The following is a 16,646-nucleotide window of genomic DNA, read 5'->3' on the forward strand; positions in this document are numbered from 1 at the left end:
TGGAACTACAACCTGCAGGGATCTCGGCCTGTCATTTCTGACTGCCTTGAGTTGATATTTACCCAATGCTGGATAATTAGTCCTGTCTACAAGGAGACGATCTGGACATGATTCAATATGCGGTTTTGGTAAAAGAAGGCTCCAGCCAACACCTGACAAGATATACAAGGACCTATAGATTCTAGCAACTAAGGTGCTTCAAGAAGTTGAAGAATCAAGATGATCAATACCTCTTTAGGTTGTCTAACTTATATCTTTATCACAAAAAATCCACTTTCCGACATAAAATTCCACAACTCCAACTAAAAGGATTCTCCCAAACACTTATCAATCCCGACCGATGCGCGACTGCAGCACTGCCGGATATCCTGCCACACGCCCGAAGGCACACCGAAGGCAACGTTCGACGCCGGTTTTAATTTCCAGCGAATGCATCCGTCGTCCCGGCGGGCGATGCGACTCGTAAAGTGGCTTGATGTACGATTGTTTCCCTAGCGGGGGCTCGGCTCGCGTATCGCGTATCCCGACGCCGCCATCCCGAGCAGTGAAATTGTTTTTACTTCAACTTTTTTGCTTCCAAGTAAACATAGTTGTCCACGCTCGGTGCTGGGTGCTGGCTTGCACACATTCGTGGCATCCGACGCGTACATTAGAGTGGTTGCAGTTTGTTGATTTTATTTGCCAATTTTGTTAGAATTTTTTCCACTTTCATTCTGCGATAGAGTAAAAGGGTAATTTTTTTCATATAGTTTCGAGAAATAAAAATAAAAAGCGTCTAATGAAGATGACAGTAACTTCGTGAGAAATGTTGACTATGCTCTTCTGCTGGTTGGGAAATTTTAGAAGTAACAATAAAATTGAATTTTTTCTCCTCAATATATTAAAGTACAAGAAAGTGTTCCCAATCAAACAGAACGTTCAGCTAAACCTTATTTTGTAAATAAAATGCATGTCGTACATACGTACCAACCCAAATCAAAGTAAAAGCTTCCCAAACGCCCCAAACAAACCCAAAATCGAATCGACTTATCGGAACATAATCTCATTTGCATAAACATCTACGCAGCTACGAAAAATAAGGGCGCCCACCATTGCCCGAAGCACACCATAACCAAACACGTCAATAACAAATTATGGTGAGCATAAAGTCATATCGCATCAACAAAGCTTCGCCGAATTCGTCCAAATCTGTCGCCATATATTTCGTCAAAATATCGGCCCCAAAATGGTCGGTTGTGGTAAAAGTTTTAACGCTCGTTGCCCAGAATGAAAATCGATCGCCTTGAAGTCGGCGACGATGTTGTTGACATCCTGGTGGCGTCAACTGTCAAGGTCTGACCTCCACTCCTCTCAACAGCCCAACACATGGGCTCACCGTCGGTTGGTCGGTTCATTCTTTTAATCGAGAATGTTCCGCCAACGATTGGATATCATCCATTTCAATCTTAATGATGCTGACGAGCTTTTACTGGGCTACGGGAAAACCACGCCATTGCACACTGGAACGAACCTTTGCGAGGAGTGTTCTTCGCCGTGCGCAGATCGGATAATTTGAAAGGAATGAAAATTTATATTATAGTAATTCATAAGTATGTGCACATCGTTCCATCGTTCGCTTTCCGGTGGGCGCGATGATGCCTTTGTCCCGGGAGACTTTCGTGCCAGACAATCGTGCAGACCTTTTGGACCCCGATGGACTGGGTGGAAGAGTAATGAATGGATGAATGAAAGCCACCATTTCCGTACACTAACGAAGGATAGCAGCGTTGTTATCGTACAGTAAACTATGGTCACGTATCGGTTCTGGACGATAAAGACATCATTGTAAAGTACGTGGGCAGTGTCGTTGTTGCTGATGCTACTTATGGGTCGGGTTCGTTAGAAGCTTTTTTCCAATAGTCTTCCAACTTTAGTCCATACTTTAAGAGAATATTAGTTAGGAGCTCTATTAAGTTGTAAATTAAATGCAATATCGTGTTGCTCTTTGCCCAGCGATTGCTCACATTGTACTTCTACCGAAAATTCCTTACATGTACCTCTCCAATTGCAATCACGTTCTTTATTGATTGCAGTCGGATCGGATAACATTTCGCTTATTAGATTATGTACAACTAATGTAGAAACATGCACAGCCGCGTACAAGCAACATACGGTGATTGGAAGGAGGAAGACATATCTACCAAACCACCCCCCCACACTCGAAATCTACGTTGCATGCATCGCAAAGCCCCGAAATCAATTCAATTGAGTGATCGATTCCTGTGGGAGCGTAGTGTCCCGGGGAAAGTTTACCCAAACTGGAAAACCTTGGTCGGAAATATATTTTCCCATCCAATCAAAACGAGCGCACCACCGAGCCGAGTGAAGCATTCCGTCGGTGAATCCGAGAAGCATTCCTTCGCCCGTACACACAGGTAAACTGTAGTATGCGCGTACCGAAAAGAAAAGCAGCCAAATAACGCTTCCAACCCTAAGGTACTGCGCTCTGTTGTCTTCTAGGGAATGGAATTGAATTTGAACAACTAGAACCTATCAGTCACACCCGCGCCACGCACACACACGTCAATGGCGCGTGCGGAACGAACATAAGCGTCCGGTATCTCTCCTGGGAAATCGAGCGGGGGGAAAAAAAGGTTGGGCGAATCCACCAAGGGTATACACACGAAGGGCTGCGTTTTCGAATCGATTTTTCGATTTCGATTTTCTCCCCCTCAAGCCCACTTGCTCACCTGTGAATGTGGAGAAAAAAAAACACGGGACTCAATCTGATACAAAGAAAGACTCACAAGCGAGGGAGGGGGAGCGAGATGCTTCAGGGGAAATCCTGATGGCTTGCTTGCCCGAGACAAGCAACACTTTCACCGGCCGAAGAAGGTTCCGCATCACGTGCCAAAGCCAATCACGGTCCTGTCTTGTTCGTTTCGCAAATCACGTGTCAAAAAGTGCGTATTAATAAAGATTGATCCGATGAATAATTGATGTCTTTGGGGTGGATTATGTTCTGGGCTGAGTGGATGGAGGCAGACGACGAAATGTCTAGCTGGAGTTGTGTACAGCTTTCGAAATTAGTGACATGTTGTGGCACATTAGCGGTACTTCAAAGTATGCGATATTCCTCTGTTTCAATTTTTATATTCCAACAGTGCTTCTAATTAATAACCAATTGAGATAATCTATTTATCACCATCCATTAAGTAGGCGCTCTGGAACGTTTAATTCTCACGACCCAAACACACAAAACTATGCAGAAGTCACCCTACCCCACAGTGAGCGCCTACGAGAACCTGTCCCAGCGCATTAAGAACAAGTTTTCGACAAGCAGCCAAAAAACGGGCCGCCACCAGGTCGGTCCCCGTTTCTTATTCTCCTTCCAACAGCTCTGTAACTATTGTGAAGTTCACAACGCACTTAATACTTCTAACTTTTACACCGATGCTTATGCATATAAATTTGCGTATTCAAAGTGCCCCCCCCCCCCCCCCCCCACAAGTTTGCCAACGATTTCCAGCACCACTCGAGTTTCGGCTCGAGCCGACTTTGGAGTGAACCTGCCTGCGTCTGTTTGGATTTTGTCACCACCAGCAGCAGCAGCAGCAGCAGCTTGCAACACCAACTTACAATATTAAACCCTGCCGCGCGCGTTGTCTTGGGACAACTTTTGCCTCAACATTTCGCTCCAGCGGGATTACTTAGTACTTAGGGCAATAACTTTTACTCTCGGAGTGAGAGCGAGACAGCGGCCAAAAATGATATTCTTGGTCGATGTGCTTTTGACGGAGTCTGCAGACCAAAACGCACCAGTGTCACCAACAACAAGCCAACAGTTTGTCAAGTGTCCTGCAGTCGAAAACCATTGGAAACGCGCCGTAGTACGAGTCAAGTGGATATGGTTAAAGATGAAGCGAGCGATGCTTGAATATGAAAATGGCATCCCTGGACCTGGAAGTGTCCAGAGCAGCGACTTTAATCAAGCGACACAGCGAGACCGAACCGTACCTACGAAATAAGGCGCTTCTGATTTTCATTACAGGACAGCAGAATATTGCATTACGATATTGTCCGTAGGCATGAAATTAGGGAGCAGGCGGAGGCAGGGAGTTTACTCAGGCATACACAACATTCAAGAGAACTTCACAACATAAAACCAGTCTAGACCGGTTTTATGCTCCCACACTGTCTCCAACGGTCTCTGAGGCAGGTAGTAGTGGGCGAATATTTTTTGGGACATCTTGTTTGAAGTGCTCACTCGCTCGAGCTCTCTTTCTCTCTCCAGCAGCTCTTTTAGAACATTTTAGCAAACGACGAAAGGTTGTTATTTTCGATTTTTGCTCACTTTTCCTTTTTCCTGGTGTTGTTCAACAAACGAGGAAAAATGTCTATTTAACGAGTTTTGGCACAACACGCTACCTTAAGTGGTATGTGGGAGCATTTCTTTCCCATTTTTTTGCTCTTCTTGCTGTAGTCACCAGCCTGGAAACGGTTCCGAATCAGATGAAAGTTTTTTTTCCTCCCACTACCGATTAGTGCTTACATGCTCGGGAACCGCTCATTTCGAGCCCGGTTTTCCAAGGAATTTCAAAGCATCAAAGCATCGGCCGGGCTGAGCAGGAAAAACTTTTTCTTTCCCCCAAACCAACGACTGCATGATAAAACTTTTACGGAAAAGTCACGACGCGATGCCCAACCCGAGCCACATATACACACCTCGTAATACAAATTCTAATTTGAAAATGGCATCGAGCAATAACAGTGCCAAACAGCAAACAGTGCCTTGAAGCTCGTAGTGGTGTGGCTTCTTTGCCACCACAGGTCCAGGCGGCTGGCAGCCAACTCGGCCGTTAGTTTTAATGTTCGATCGGTAACGAAAATAAATGTTGCACTAATGGAATGGCTTCCGGGCGGATCGAGTGCTTGCGTAAAAATTAAAATTAATGATTGAGCGTAAGAAACTTTTGCGAACACATACAAGTACGGTGTTTTTCTCTGTTTGCTTTGTTGTTATTGGGATCTTGAGCATGGTAGTTAAATTGATTTTAAATATTAGCAGAACGGTGGAAAATTATTTCCATAAAGCAAATTGCGATGCACAGCAAGCGAAGTGGTGACCGAACCGAAATGAATTGAATGCAAAATTAATGAACACAGCAGCACTTAACGTGCTTCCAGTTAGATGATGGGACCAACCACCAGGCGCCTCCATTCACGTTCAGCAAGGCGCGCGTATACGCGAAACATTAAGGCAGCTTTTTGTCTGACTTTTCCTTTGGCACAAACGAACACACCGACCAACGTACAGCGTTCTCGGAAGGTGGACAAAACTACCCAGCCAAGTGATTAATTTAAATTAATGGAACGAGAAGCCATTGAGCGGAAGAAAGCAGTCGAATTGAGTCGTTACCAGCGTGACATGGAAAACTTCAAATGCCGAGAAAGGTCCCCAACGAATCTTTTCCCACGATGGCGATCACGGTGGGTCATCAAAGAGTAGGATTTTTCGATTTTACCCGTTAGTGCGACCTCACATTTTTTAGGCAAAAGTGCAAGGAAAGCAAGACATTATTTAAACCCCAACTCCAACTTGAATCTCCGTGGCTTGGAAAATTGATCTAGCCGCCCTTTTCTACTACCAAGCGAATGGATCATTAAATTGTGCGTTTACTAACTTGTTGAACGAAACCGTCCAAGCAACAAGCGGCCGACAACGGTTAAGCTACGCTCGAAACTGTGCGTGACACTCACGGCTCGACCACTCTTCTCGCCGGAAAAGCTCCCGGCAGCGCGTGCGGTGAAAAACTCTACAACAACCTGACGCCCTCACACTCCGGTGAAAAGTTGTTCCAAACAGCCATAAATAAAATTCCACCCAAACGACGCACCCGTAAATCTGGCGACCTTCTCCGCCGTGTACTACACTACAATCTCAGCCGGGTAAAGAAAAGGCCCTTTTAACACCGGACTAGTGGTAACTGTGCCCGTGGCAGGTTGGCTACATTTTACGCAAAATTATTTACATTCACGGACAAACGCTGGGTGGGTGGGTGGGTGAGGGATGGAATTCTAGCCAGCAGACCGGAACAACAACGAAAGCCGTTCATTCCTTCATTTATGACTTAAAAGATACTCAAAGCTGCGTCGCAGTTTTCCGGTTATGGTATAAGCGAAGAAAAAAGTTTGATGTTTAGTGGAAAAGCCTTCTGCTGTGGGCGAAAGCGTAACAAAACAAGCTTTATATTCATAGGCACACAACAACAAAACGAGAAGAAAAACAATCCGAATGCATGGTCAAAAATTGGTACCGAACGTTAAATACTTTATGTCAACGGTAGCCCCATTAAATGTTAACGACACTTTTAAACTGCTTCATTCCGGTGGTGCGCATGGTACGGAAGCGTTAACTTTTGATATTTAAAGCGGGCTCTTTTTTGTTCTTTCCTTCTCATTTTGTAGCTTTCGGCCCATTCCAGGACCACAAAAGCTCCCACAAGCACTCCGGCATTGCGTAGTCGAAAAGGACCGCCAGCCACAACGCTGGTAAGGTGGGCTTGATAAACAGGGTTTAATTAATTCCTGCCCAAAAAAAAGCAACGACGACACCGATTTTGTGTTGTTGCTCTCTCCTTCTCGGCTTTCCTTATCGTGCAACACCAACACAACAAGGTGCCAAAAAACATGCAAAACACCACAAGACTAGAACGCTCGCTCTCTGCACGCACCGGCAGGAAAACCTCTATAGAAGAAAAAGCCCATTTCCGCAGCCTAGGCTTTCTTTTCGCTGAACGGGGTGAAGGAAATGAAAGTTTATTGCGCACCGGGCAGCAAACACCGTGCGTTTCCGGTTGGTTGGGGGAAATAATGCTTCGCGTCGCCAACTCGCCAGCCGACTAACGATGCGTCGTTTCGTTAAGTTTCCGGCTCACGTAAGGTGTCGTCGTTTTGATTAAATTGATTATTTGCCGTGCGCCAGTGTGATGGTGGCTGTGCTTATGAAGAGTCTAGGCTAGTAAAGCGTAATAACTTTAATCGAAAGAAATTAATGAACGCATGTAATAAATCTGTTTTGGGGAGGGGACATTGAATTGCTTCTGAGCACGAACGCTTAGGAGAGGCTTTTATCTCAACAGTGAGCTCTGTTCGGAGGAGGGTTTATGATTTTGCTGTGGACTCCAAGTTGAATGCTTGAGAACAAAGGTCGGCAAGGATGTTTAAACTTTTCCCAGGACCTCAAGTTGCCAAAGGCTCTAGAAGAAATCAATGGGCCATCAACTCACAACAACGCAACGCGCATTATCAACGAGTCGACGAGACGCGAACAAGACAGCGGGACAACTAGACGCCAGTTATTTACTGGATCAGCCCCGTAACTTACAGCCCTTAGCCAATCGAGTCTGCCGAGGTCGGTCTTCGATGGATGGTCGTTTTGGGGCGACGCGGTGTGTACCAGCCACACCACAGCAAACACAATGAAATATTGTCACCCATTCACTTTCATTAGATTCAGTTACGACGCCGTGCCAACCGTCCTTGGCCGTCTGGATTGCGTATTGGGTGGACTGCTTTTTTTTGTTGGGCTAAGCTTCGGCTGGACCAGGACAACATATTTCCCGGTGACGGAACAACAACGACAACCAAAACGCTCCCCGAAAAAAAAACCAAAAACACTTTGCACATATTTCTTGGCTCGATATCAAGCTGATGGCTAGAGGAGCGAACGTTCCTGGCCACAAGCTTTGCCTTCGCCATGTTTACGGTTTCTATACGGTTGGCGCTGTTTTTGCGATAAAGTTATGCCGACTCGTGCCATAATCATAAATTTATTTGCTCGGATAAAAATATCCTGGTGGCTGGGCTGGCTCGCTCGAAGGCTCACTCTCTCTCTCTGTGTGTGTGAGTCGTATTATGCCATTGTGAATGTTCTCGTATCGATATCGAACCCGTAAAAAGCACTAGAAATCACTCAAACTGGCTGACTTTGGGCGCTGGGGGTGGGGGAATGGGAATAACCGAAATGGAGTAGTCGTTCTCCGAACGTTATGGCAAGGACAATATATAACACAGCTTTATGCATAATATTTCTACAGGGCGTAATCGAACAAAGGGTAGGTTCGGAATCGAGTCGGAACACTCTAGCGAATGTGAATAGTAATGAACAGAAAGTTGCTACACAACATAGCAAAAGGCAATATTTTCTTTAACAGCAAAAAAAAAATTATCCAAGTTTCACTTCGTGCTCCAATCATCTTGATCACCACCTTCAGACTTCTCTTTATCGATGAAAAATCGATGTACTCACGTTCCCTCTACTAAGCGCCTAAATGCCTACAATTTCTTTGTTCTCGTTGCACGTGTGTGTGTGTGAAACTTTTGTCTCGAAAGGACAACAGACACGTGACTACTTCATATTGTTATTGTTAGTTCAAAGGAATTATTATTGGCCCCCTTCATCGACTAGTGAGGCTCAAGCCAAACATCTTACGCATCTTCTCGCCAAGACTTTTGCGCTCTCGTAATCGTGATTGTAATTTTGTTCGACGAAAGTTGAAACAAAAGCGAAAGTACAATGCAGCAAAACTCAGAACAATTTTCCGAAAACTCCACGTACGCGATGAACTTGGCCCAACCGTTCCACGTAGTAATTTTGGACCAAATTTCAAAGAAGCCTGAAGCTGAGGGTGGAAAAAAGTTGGAAAAAACCATTAGCACTTCCTGAGCGGCAGCGCATCGTCACCTTCTTCTTCGTGCGAAGACAACATGGCTGACAGCGAGGTGCTTTCCGTTCCGGGCAGTAACACCGTAAGACACCTCACAAAACCCATTCACCCGCAACAAACCTAAGCCCGAAACGAGCTAAGGATAATAGTGGTGTATGGGAAAACTTCTGCCCGTCGCAGGCTTGTTTTCACTTCGCGAAGTTTTTTTTTGTTTGTCTTCTTTTGCCGAAAATGGTGTCCGCAAACAAAAGCCGCCCGATGTGTTTAAGCAGACAAAACAGATTAGTGTGACAGGCCATTTTTTCCCCCGCGACACATCATCAGCGCTTGGAACAGGAAGTTTGTCCTGCCGGTGGTAGACATCGATGGTGGAGCGATTCTGCCTGGGGGAATAAACAGTGATGAAAATGTTTCAAAAATATCACCCAAGGAGATGGAAGGATTCTTAACGGTGGTGTCAGGTTTATTCTCCAAAAAGAGCGAAAGCACTGTACCACGAATCCGCACATCAGATTCGTTCGACCATCTTTACATTCCTTCTTTCGCTTGGTTCAATCTGATGAATTGTTTGGAAAACCATTTCGCCCGTCAGCGGACGAGTAGCTGCTGTCAAAAAAGGTGAGCTGAACTTCTTGCCTGACCTGTTGAAGAAACCGATGAGACAACATGAGTTTGACACTTACGTTTGCTGTAAGACTTATCGGCCGGGATGTTGCCGTTTGGTTCCAGTCGGTCGAGGTACTCCTCGGATGTGTAACCGTTGAAGGGCACTTTACCGCCACGATTGTGACCATGTCCGTGGTGATGATGGTGATGATGCGGAAGGTGATGGTGGTTGTTCTGTTGCGTAGATTCGTCGCTTTCCTCGCGCGATATCGCTGTAAAGAAGAGGAAGAAGTAGAGGGGGAAACAATTAACTAAAGAGTGAAATTTATTATTTTGCGAAAATTCGCAACTTAAGATGATGCTATCTCGTGGGGCGTTATCTCTATCAGAAAATATTGTGAAAGATTTTGTTTGCTTTTAATTTTGAAACTGTTGATGGAAATTGATTTACGATACTGCTCCGGGAATGGGTGATAAGCGAAGATTACATTCATAAAGCTTTCGAGTAAAATTTATTGCTAGGGATAATGCTTCAACATCCAGAGATACTGGAGATCAAGAAAAGATTTCCCTTCTAAAAATAATAACTACTTCATAGTTCATGTAAGTGCGCTCTTCAAACTTTTACCCTCAAGGATTTCTATTCATATCTACAGCCAACGGACCCTCTTTGGATGCGTAACATAACAACATGACACAGAAGGCCGTAAAAACATTTTTCCACTTTGGAACAACCCGAGCACAACACGAAAACCCGCATAACGCACAACTGCACATAATGGCCAAGTGCCACTAGTACGAAAAGTGCCACCCTCCGATTAGCCATTTAGCAAGTAGTTGGGAAATTAAAAGCACAAAGCAGTGAACGAGAAACAAACCAACAACAGCAAAAAAGAACCAAATAATTGTCACTAAGAGCTTTTTCAGGGGTGTAAATTGTGGAAGAACGATATAAGCTGAGCTCACAAAAAATAACAACCTCTCCAAGGATGCAACAAGGACGGCTCTGCGAACGACCACAATCTCCAAACGCTCGCATCAGGCTATTCCCTTATTCATTTTTTCTTGTTGCTCTGTGTGCGCTGTTTAAATGCTGCCATTTCTCCTGTTTCCACTAGGTTGAAGACCACTTTTCACTTCACGCGTGGAAGACTTCATCAGCATTCATCAACGTGCGCCAGAGGCACCGGCAACGGTCTTCGTGGCAGGCATGGATTTTCTGTCAACCCGCCCGTCCTAGTGACGCCTCGGGAAGAAACGTTGATTAATGACACTTCCTGCGTACGGTGTGGCGGGCACCCGGAAATAATGTCCTCCGAGCGCTCATTTTGACAACGCGCATTCTTTTTTTTTCCTCCTTCGTTTAAGTGTCCGTGTTTTCGTTATGTGTCCTGATAAGATTATGCAAAACATTTTGATGAAAAGCTTTCAATTAATATCAGTATATCAGTATAAATAGAAGTTTGAGGTACTGAAGATAAATTAACTTATTCTAACATTAAACATAGGTAAATATCTATAATATTTAAAATTACAGCGAAGCTATGGAAAATGGATACAAGTAACCTTGAAAATAAAAATGTAAACCAAATCAGGCTTTTCTGCCTCTGAAATGGTCCATGAAATATTCTTTTGAAAGCTCGCTCTGTACACAAACACTTGACCTTAAGCGGCAGCGCCTTCATTCATTACGCTTCGAGTCCTTGAACATCGACGAGGCCGTGTAACGCACCTGCATTCAAGCACTAACGAGGCCGCCCAAGTCTTATATACGAGGGGACGTCACTGACAATGATGGAAAAGTAGGAGGAGGAAAAAAAAGTGTCACAAGCCCGGGCGAAGACACACGGAAAACTCAACACTGGAAGACTTCGCGTCTATCGGGCTCAGACCACACACAAGCACCCAGCAGGTTGGTACCGTGAAGAAAGTAAACTGCATGAATGAATAATCGTCTCCACGGGGCAATCGAGAGAACCGCGCGCCATTTTCATGGCATGCGGCGGCCCAACGGTCCAACGTTTCCGGGCACTGTGAGCTGTGAGCTGTGGTGGGCTGTAGATGACAGCATGATACGGCAGGATCGAGTCAAATTGGCCTATCAGGGATTTCACGGGGGCTCGACGGTCGTCGTAATGCCCCGTGTGTCCTTAGTTATCTATCTAACGAGCTTTGAGTAAGGTAGAGCAGCGCTGCAAAGGTGGGTAACGGTGATGATTCTGGTTCAAACGCCGGGCGTGACCAAGCGGAAACCAAAAACTGGGTCAATTACTGGCCAACAGACGAGCTAGCTGAGCGAAAGAGAACCAGAGCGAGAGACCAAGCAGCTTGCAGTGTCATCGAACACCACCCGGTGGCTGCATTTCGGGATGTGCTCGGGATATAATCCGGGCAGATGCCGACGTGGCGGCGGCTGTGGTATTAGGATGATGGAAATTTAAATTTAAATGGATTTGCACCACCTTCTACGTGTGTCTCTGGGATCTCGCTGTCACTCCAAAAGTTGGATCTATGAAGCAGGACTCGATTACTGCCCGTGGGCGGTACACACGAGTGCGGGTGTAACCGTTTCCGGTGCTAACGATTACTGCCAGGGTTACTGCCGAAGTGCTCCAATACACACCGGCGTGACCCGGGCACAACCGAGTAATGAACTTTCTCTTTCTCCCTCCGCTGCAATGTGTTAAATGGCGCAGTCGTTGCGTTGGTTTTGTATGCAGTTCATTTTCAACACTTCACCGGTCCTTGACATACAAACCAAGCCCGGAAGAGCTGACGTATAGCATCATCCGAACGGATGTGGACGATGTGATACCAGGAATTCTGGCCGGACGACCGCACCTCTCGACAACCAACAAAAATAGGACGCGTGTACAAACACATCCCATATCGACCATTACAGCGAAAAACGAGTAAACATAAACCGAACCTTGAACCGTAGAGCTGTTGTCGAGATGGTTGAAGGAGGATACTGCTGAAATCAGCACAGGACCTATGCAAACATCGTCAGCTTCACACTGTGAAATGGCCACTTTGGACCGGTAGAAATAGCATAAGAGCGGAAACCCTGGTCCCGGGGGTGGATAGACGTTTGGGATAGACGGTGAGGTAGATGAATATATTCAGTTGAATATACCGGAGCAGTTCTTCGGCTATTGCTACGTCCAGCGAAAGGTCAACAACGGAGAAAATTGTGTACAACCAAACATTATTAGTTCGAGCTTTTACTCCATGCTCAAGGTAATCAAATATTCGGTTGCATATAAACGAGCCGAAACACCACCGAAAAACAAACTTCACACACTGATTGGCTTCTTCTATAATAACTTCTCTTCGGGTTTTTTAGGAGAAGCCCCTTAGGAGCGCTCGCTATGGAACCCCCCTGTAATCCATTTTATCCCTTGATTAGCCCCCACCAACCAAGAGCCTTAACCATTTTAGGACACAGTTTCTATCGGCCCTCTCTCTCTCTCTCTCTCTGGATTTCTGGAACCAGAATATATGGAACAGGAAAATCAAATTTTCGAATGTCCACTTTATGACTTTCCGGGTGTTCGTTCACAGACACGGTCAAATTCGAACGATTCCAAAGGCTTGACAGGTTGATTAGTTTAGAGCCATTGTTGTTGGGCGGGCGAAAGTTTTTACGTGTACATATTTGTCCCCAAACTCACCCAGAACGGAAACATCAAAATCAAAGAAAATAGTCTATTAAATTACTGTCGATTCCATTGATGTCTCCTGAGCTGTAGCTAATTTGACCAGGCTCTTTTTCCCCGGGTTCTGGGTAGGTGGCTCGTTGCATGCTCGCCCGTTATCACCGTTCGATCAAACCGTTCAAGGATAGCGGTCTGCAGCTCGTCCTCAACCGAACGACGACGACCAGTCCCGATTCTTAGAACAAATTGCACGTGGCAGTTGGTCTGCCCCGTCGTTGGCAATAATACTGGGAGTTTATTCGTTAAGAGGACTTTCATCTTAACTTTCCATGACAAACTTTATTAGCAGAACTTTGTACTTTGTCGTCCGGTTCGCGTGGATTGTTATGTCGTTATGGCGTTGTTTTCGAGTTGGTGCTTCTGTTAATTGCGGAACATTGTGAATAAAACATTCCTCACAGGCAGAATCCATTAAATCTGGTCTGCGTTCGTTTCTTAATGGGAGAGATTCTGGAACCTTCCAAGCAAAGCTTCCATTGTCCACCAGCGCACTTCAACTGCAAGAATTCAGAACTCAAAAGGCTGTAAATAAACTATTCGCTTTCGATTGAAGCAATAGCGGACCTTAAATAAACTTCCGCACGTCATTATCGAGATCGAGATAAGCAATTGTTTTGCGAGCTCTTTTGTGGAACGAAATTCCAATTTCGCCCAGCCATGTCCAAAGCGCCAGCAGATATCTCCGGCCCGTCAATCGAACCGGCTTTGTCTGGTACGTGATCGACTGTTCGACTGGGGAAAAGTAATTGGCGCTCTACAAATTACTCTCATTTCGGCACTGCATGCCTTCCGGGCAGGATCGAGCTTTTTTTCTGCTTCCTTCAACCTCCATTATGATGTCCAGAGAACGCAGGAGAAAATAGCACTGGTGGGTATATTCTGCCAGGATCTCATTTCTGACGGTCGCTTGCGGCAGATTGAAGCCGGTGGTGGTGGTGCTGTTAGGAGTCAAATCCTTACCATAAATAGCCACAGGCTGGTCCGTTCGATTACAGACTCTCTGGTTGCTGTAGCTGCCCTTCGCACTGCAATAAGCATTCCCACCAGTGCTCGGCGGTCGCTCTTCCTCACAGACAAAGTTGGTTTCCTTTTGTTTCCTGACCGAAACGTGATCCAACTTGACAACGAGCAATCGTCACTGGTGTTACTTCCATCCATTGTACTCCTCCCTCGAACGCCCGTAGACGCTGAAGTCAAATGAATGGTGAAAATCATTTCCCTTGCGCGCGCGTGTGGAGCACGACCGCCAAATGAATAAAACAGTTCGGCGGCTGATTATGTCTTAAGCAACGCCATCACAAAACATCTTCATAAATCACGAACAAATACGGCCGCCCGTCTTCGTTCACGGTTCATGGCGTGGTGGGAAAACTTGTCATATCCGTCCATTTTGTGAAACATTGGTCGTTGGCGTTGGAATGTCTATTACGCGGCTTGCTTCCCCCATCCGTCCCCGAAACCAGTGGTGATACCGGGGAAAATATGTTTAATTGAAAAGTGGAAAATTAACTTCACAAACTGCTGTCAAACGATTGTATTTTAATTAACCAGTCATTCGGAATCGTTTGCGCCCAAAACCCCTCCGACCCGGATCTTTTGCGGTTTGACGTTTTGGGAAGTTGAGAAGCCTGGGACTGGCCCCGTGGAGCAGGCAGTGGCAACAGCACCAACACAATGCGAGCAAAAGAGCACGGTCGCGGGTATCAAGAGCCCATCATTACGGACGTTCATGCGAACAACTCTTTCGCCCGGGGTTTGCCCGCCATGTTTGGCTGGCTTAGAGCAGAGTACCCCACCCGTTTCATCCTCGTTAGCTACGAAGCGCCCCCACAACAAACCATAGCGACCGCGACGGGGTGTACCATGTTTCGCGAGATGTAATACTACTTAAAAGTTAGTGGTAGCAGTTAGCGGGTACGCAAGCTCGTCCCGGTTCCCCGGGGTCACGAACGTTATTGCATGAGATTCCATTCGATTTCCCTGTCTACAAGTCACAATGATTGCTCCGTTCCCGTGATCTCGTAATGGGAAGATGTGGATGTTGGAGCGTTTATGAGTTTGAGGCGAATAATTTTCCAGACGGAAAATTCAATAACGAGCAAACAACTGAGCCACGCTCCAGTCCCGGGCGACACGTGCGATGATGTCGAAAGCGCGAAGCGTTACGTCGAAGTTGCGAAAGTTTGTCAATGATGCTTAATGGCTGGAAGTGACGCATAAAATGGTAAACAAAACTGCTGTCAGGAGATGACAATTATAGTTTATGGCTAGAGCATGACAAGAGTCGTACGCAAGGCAATATTCAAGGCTTTGCAACACGTTCCAAGACGATTTCTAACAAACAATGATGCTACAAAAATCATTAATATATCCCATCTTTCGATTAGACTGCCACGTAGAGCTAGAATGTTCATCACATCCATTTGTCTTACTAAACACACGTCAGTTTAAAGATGTAGCCCCTTCCCAAAACAAACAATCACACAGCTTTTAAAGGAGTTTAAAATATCATTAATTTCCAACCGGGAGTGATGACTTCATATGAGCTACAGCTCACCACAATAGTACACAATGTCGAAATTAAGCTGAAAACAATTGCAACACCAACGAGGATGAACGATTAAATCACCATTTCATTGCTGTGTGCGCGGGCCCGGTGGCCAACCAATTCACAAATCCTAGCGCTAAATTCAATCCCGGCAATCGGCCACACGTTTGCGCTGACTCACGCCACACAAATGGATGCTTCCTGTTTGTCCATCGTCACGCGGATTTAAGCGTAAACCTACCGATCATTAAGAACGCAGACACAGCAGGCGGATTACCTCGTGTAACGTAATTGCAAAAAGTAATTAAACTAATTGCAATTAGTCTAATTGCTGTGAATCAATTTATTTATGTCACACGTTGACAATGGCAGCACGGTTCAAGGGCCCCGTTGTAGCTGTGTGGCTCCTTTTTTGAACCACGTGTCTCAGTTAGCTTTTGCTGTCCTGTTGTCTGTGACAACTGTTGTCCTTCGGTTCCGGTTGTGGAACGTTCGGGGGGCTTGGTTCATGTATTATTTCGATACGGCACTAGCCATGATGTTCTGGAACATGCTAGAAAAGCATGAAAAGCTAGAAGTATATTAACATTATTTGATAACGGCGAGCCATAACGAGCAGTTGGATTGTTATTGGTTTCTTTGACAGGTCTATTTGTTTCTATGGAAATAGTGGTGCGGATGTCCTTTATTAATTATTCTTAGTTTAGACTCTAGTCTAGTTCAAAGAATACTTGTGATTAATCTAGAGTTGTATGAACAGATTTCACCAGAAAAATCTTCGAATAATAGAGAACGTATTTGACAAAAACTTTCGCTAACAACGAACTTCAAAAATCTCGCTCATCACCGTCTAATAACTTCCGCGTCGGTTGCCAAAGGAGACACGTCATCATACCGAGAGCAAAAACAAAAAACCCAACCTCAACGAGTGTTGGAGTATGTAGATTTCCACCAAAAATATTTTCCTCTAATTCTCCACGCGTTGATTTCGAGTTATTGATATGACATTCCAGGGTGACGTGAGTTTCCGCCATGGAGCATGTAGGTTTTGCGCGTTCTAGTTCC

At 45.4% G+C, this 16,646-nt stretch overlaps 1 protein-coding gene across 2 annotated transcripts in view; it reads right to left on the reverse strand.

Annotated features, from left to right (window-relative positions):
* Positions 1-16,646, reverse strand: part of LOC118513138 (cyclin-dependent kinase 14) — a 117,452-nt gene that overhangs the window by 31,359 nt on the left and 69,447 nt on the right. For both annotated transcript variants that reach the window (XM_036058563.1, XM_036058564.1), the window contains one exon: positions 9,392-9,586. In XM_036058563.1, the coding sequence (XP_035914456.1) occupies positions 9,392-9,586 (195 nt within the window). The remainder of the gene's footprint in view (positions 1-9,391; positions 9,587-16,646) is intronic.

Source organism: Anopheles stephensi, chromosome 3 (assembly GCF_013141755.1).
Source record: "Anopheles stephensi strain Indian chromosome 3, UCI_ANSTEP_V1.0, whole genome shotgun sequence".
Classification (NCBI taxonomy): domain Eukaryota; kingdom Metazoa; phylum Arthropoda; class Insecta; order Diptera; family Culicidae; genus Anopheles; species Anopheles stephensi.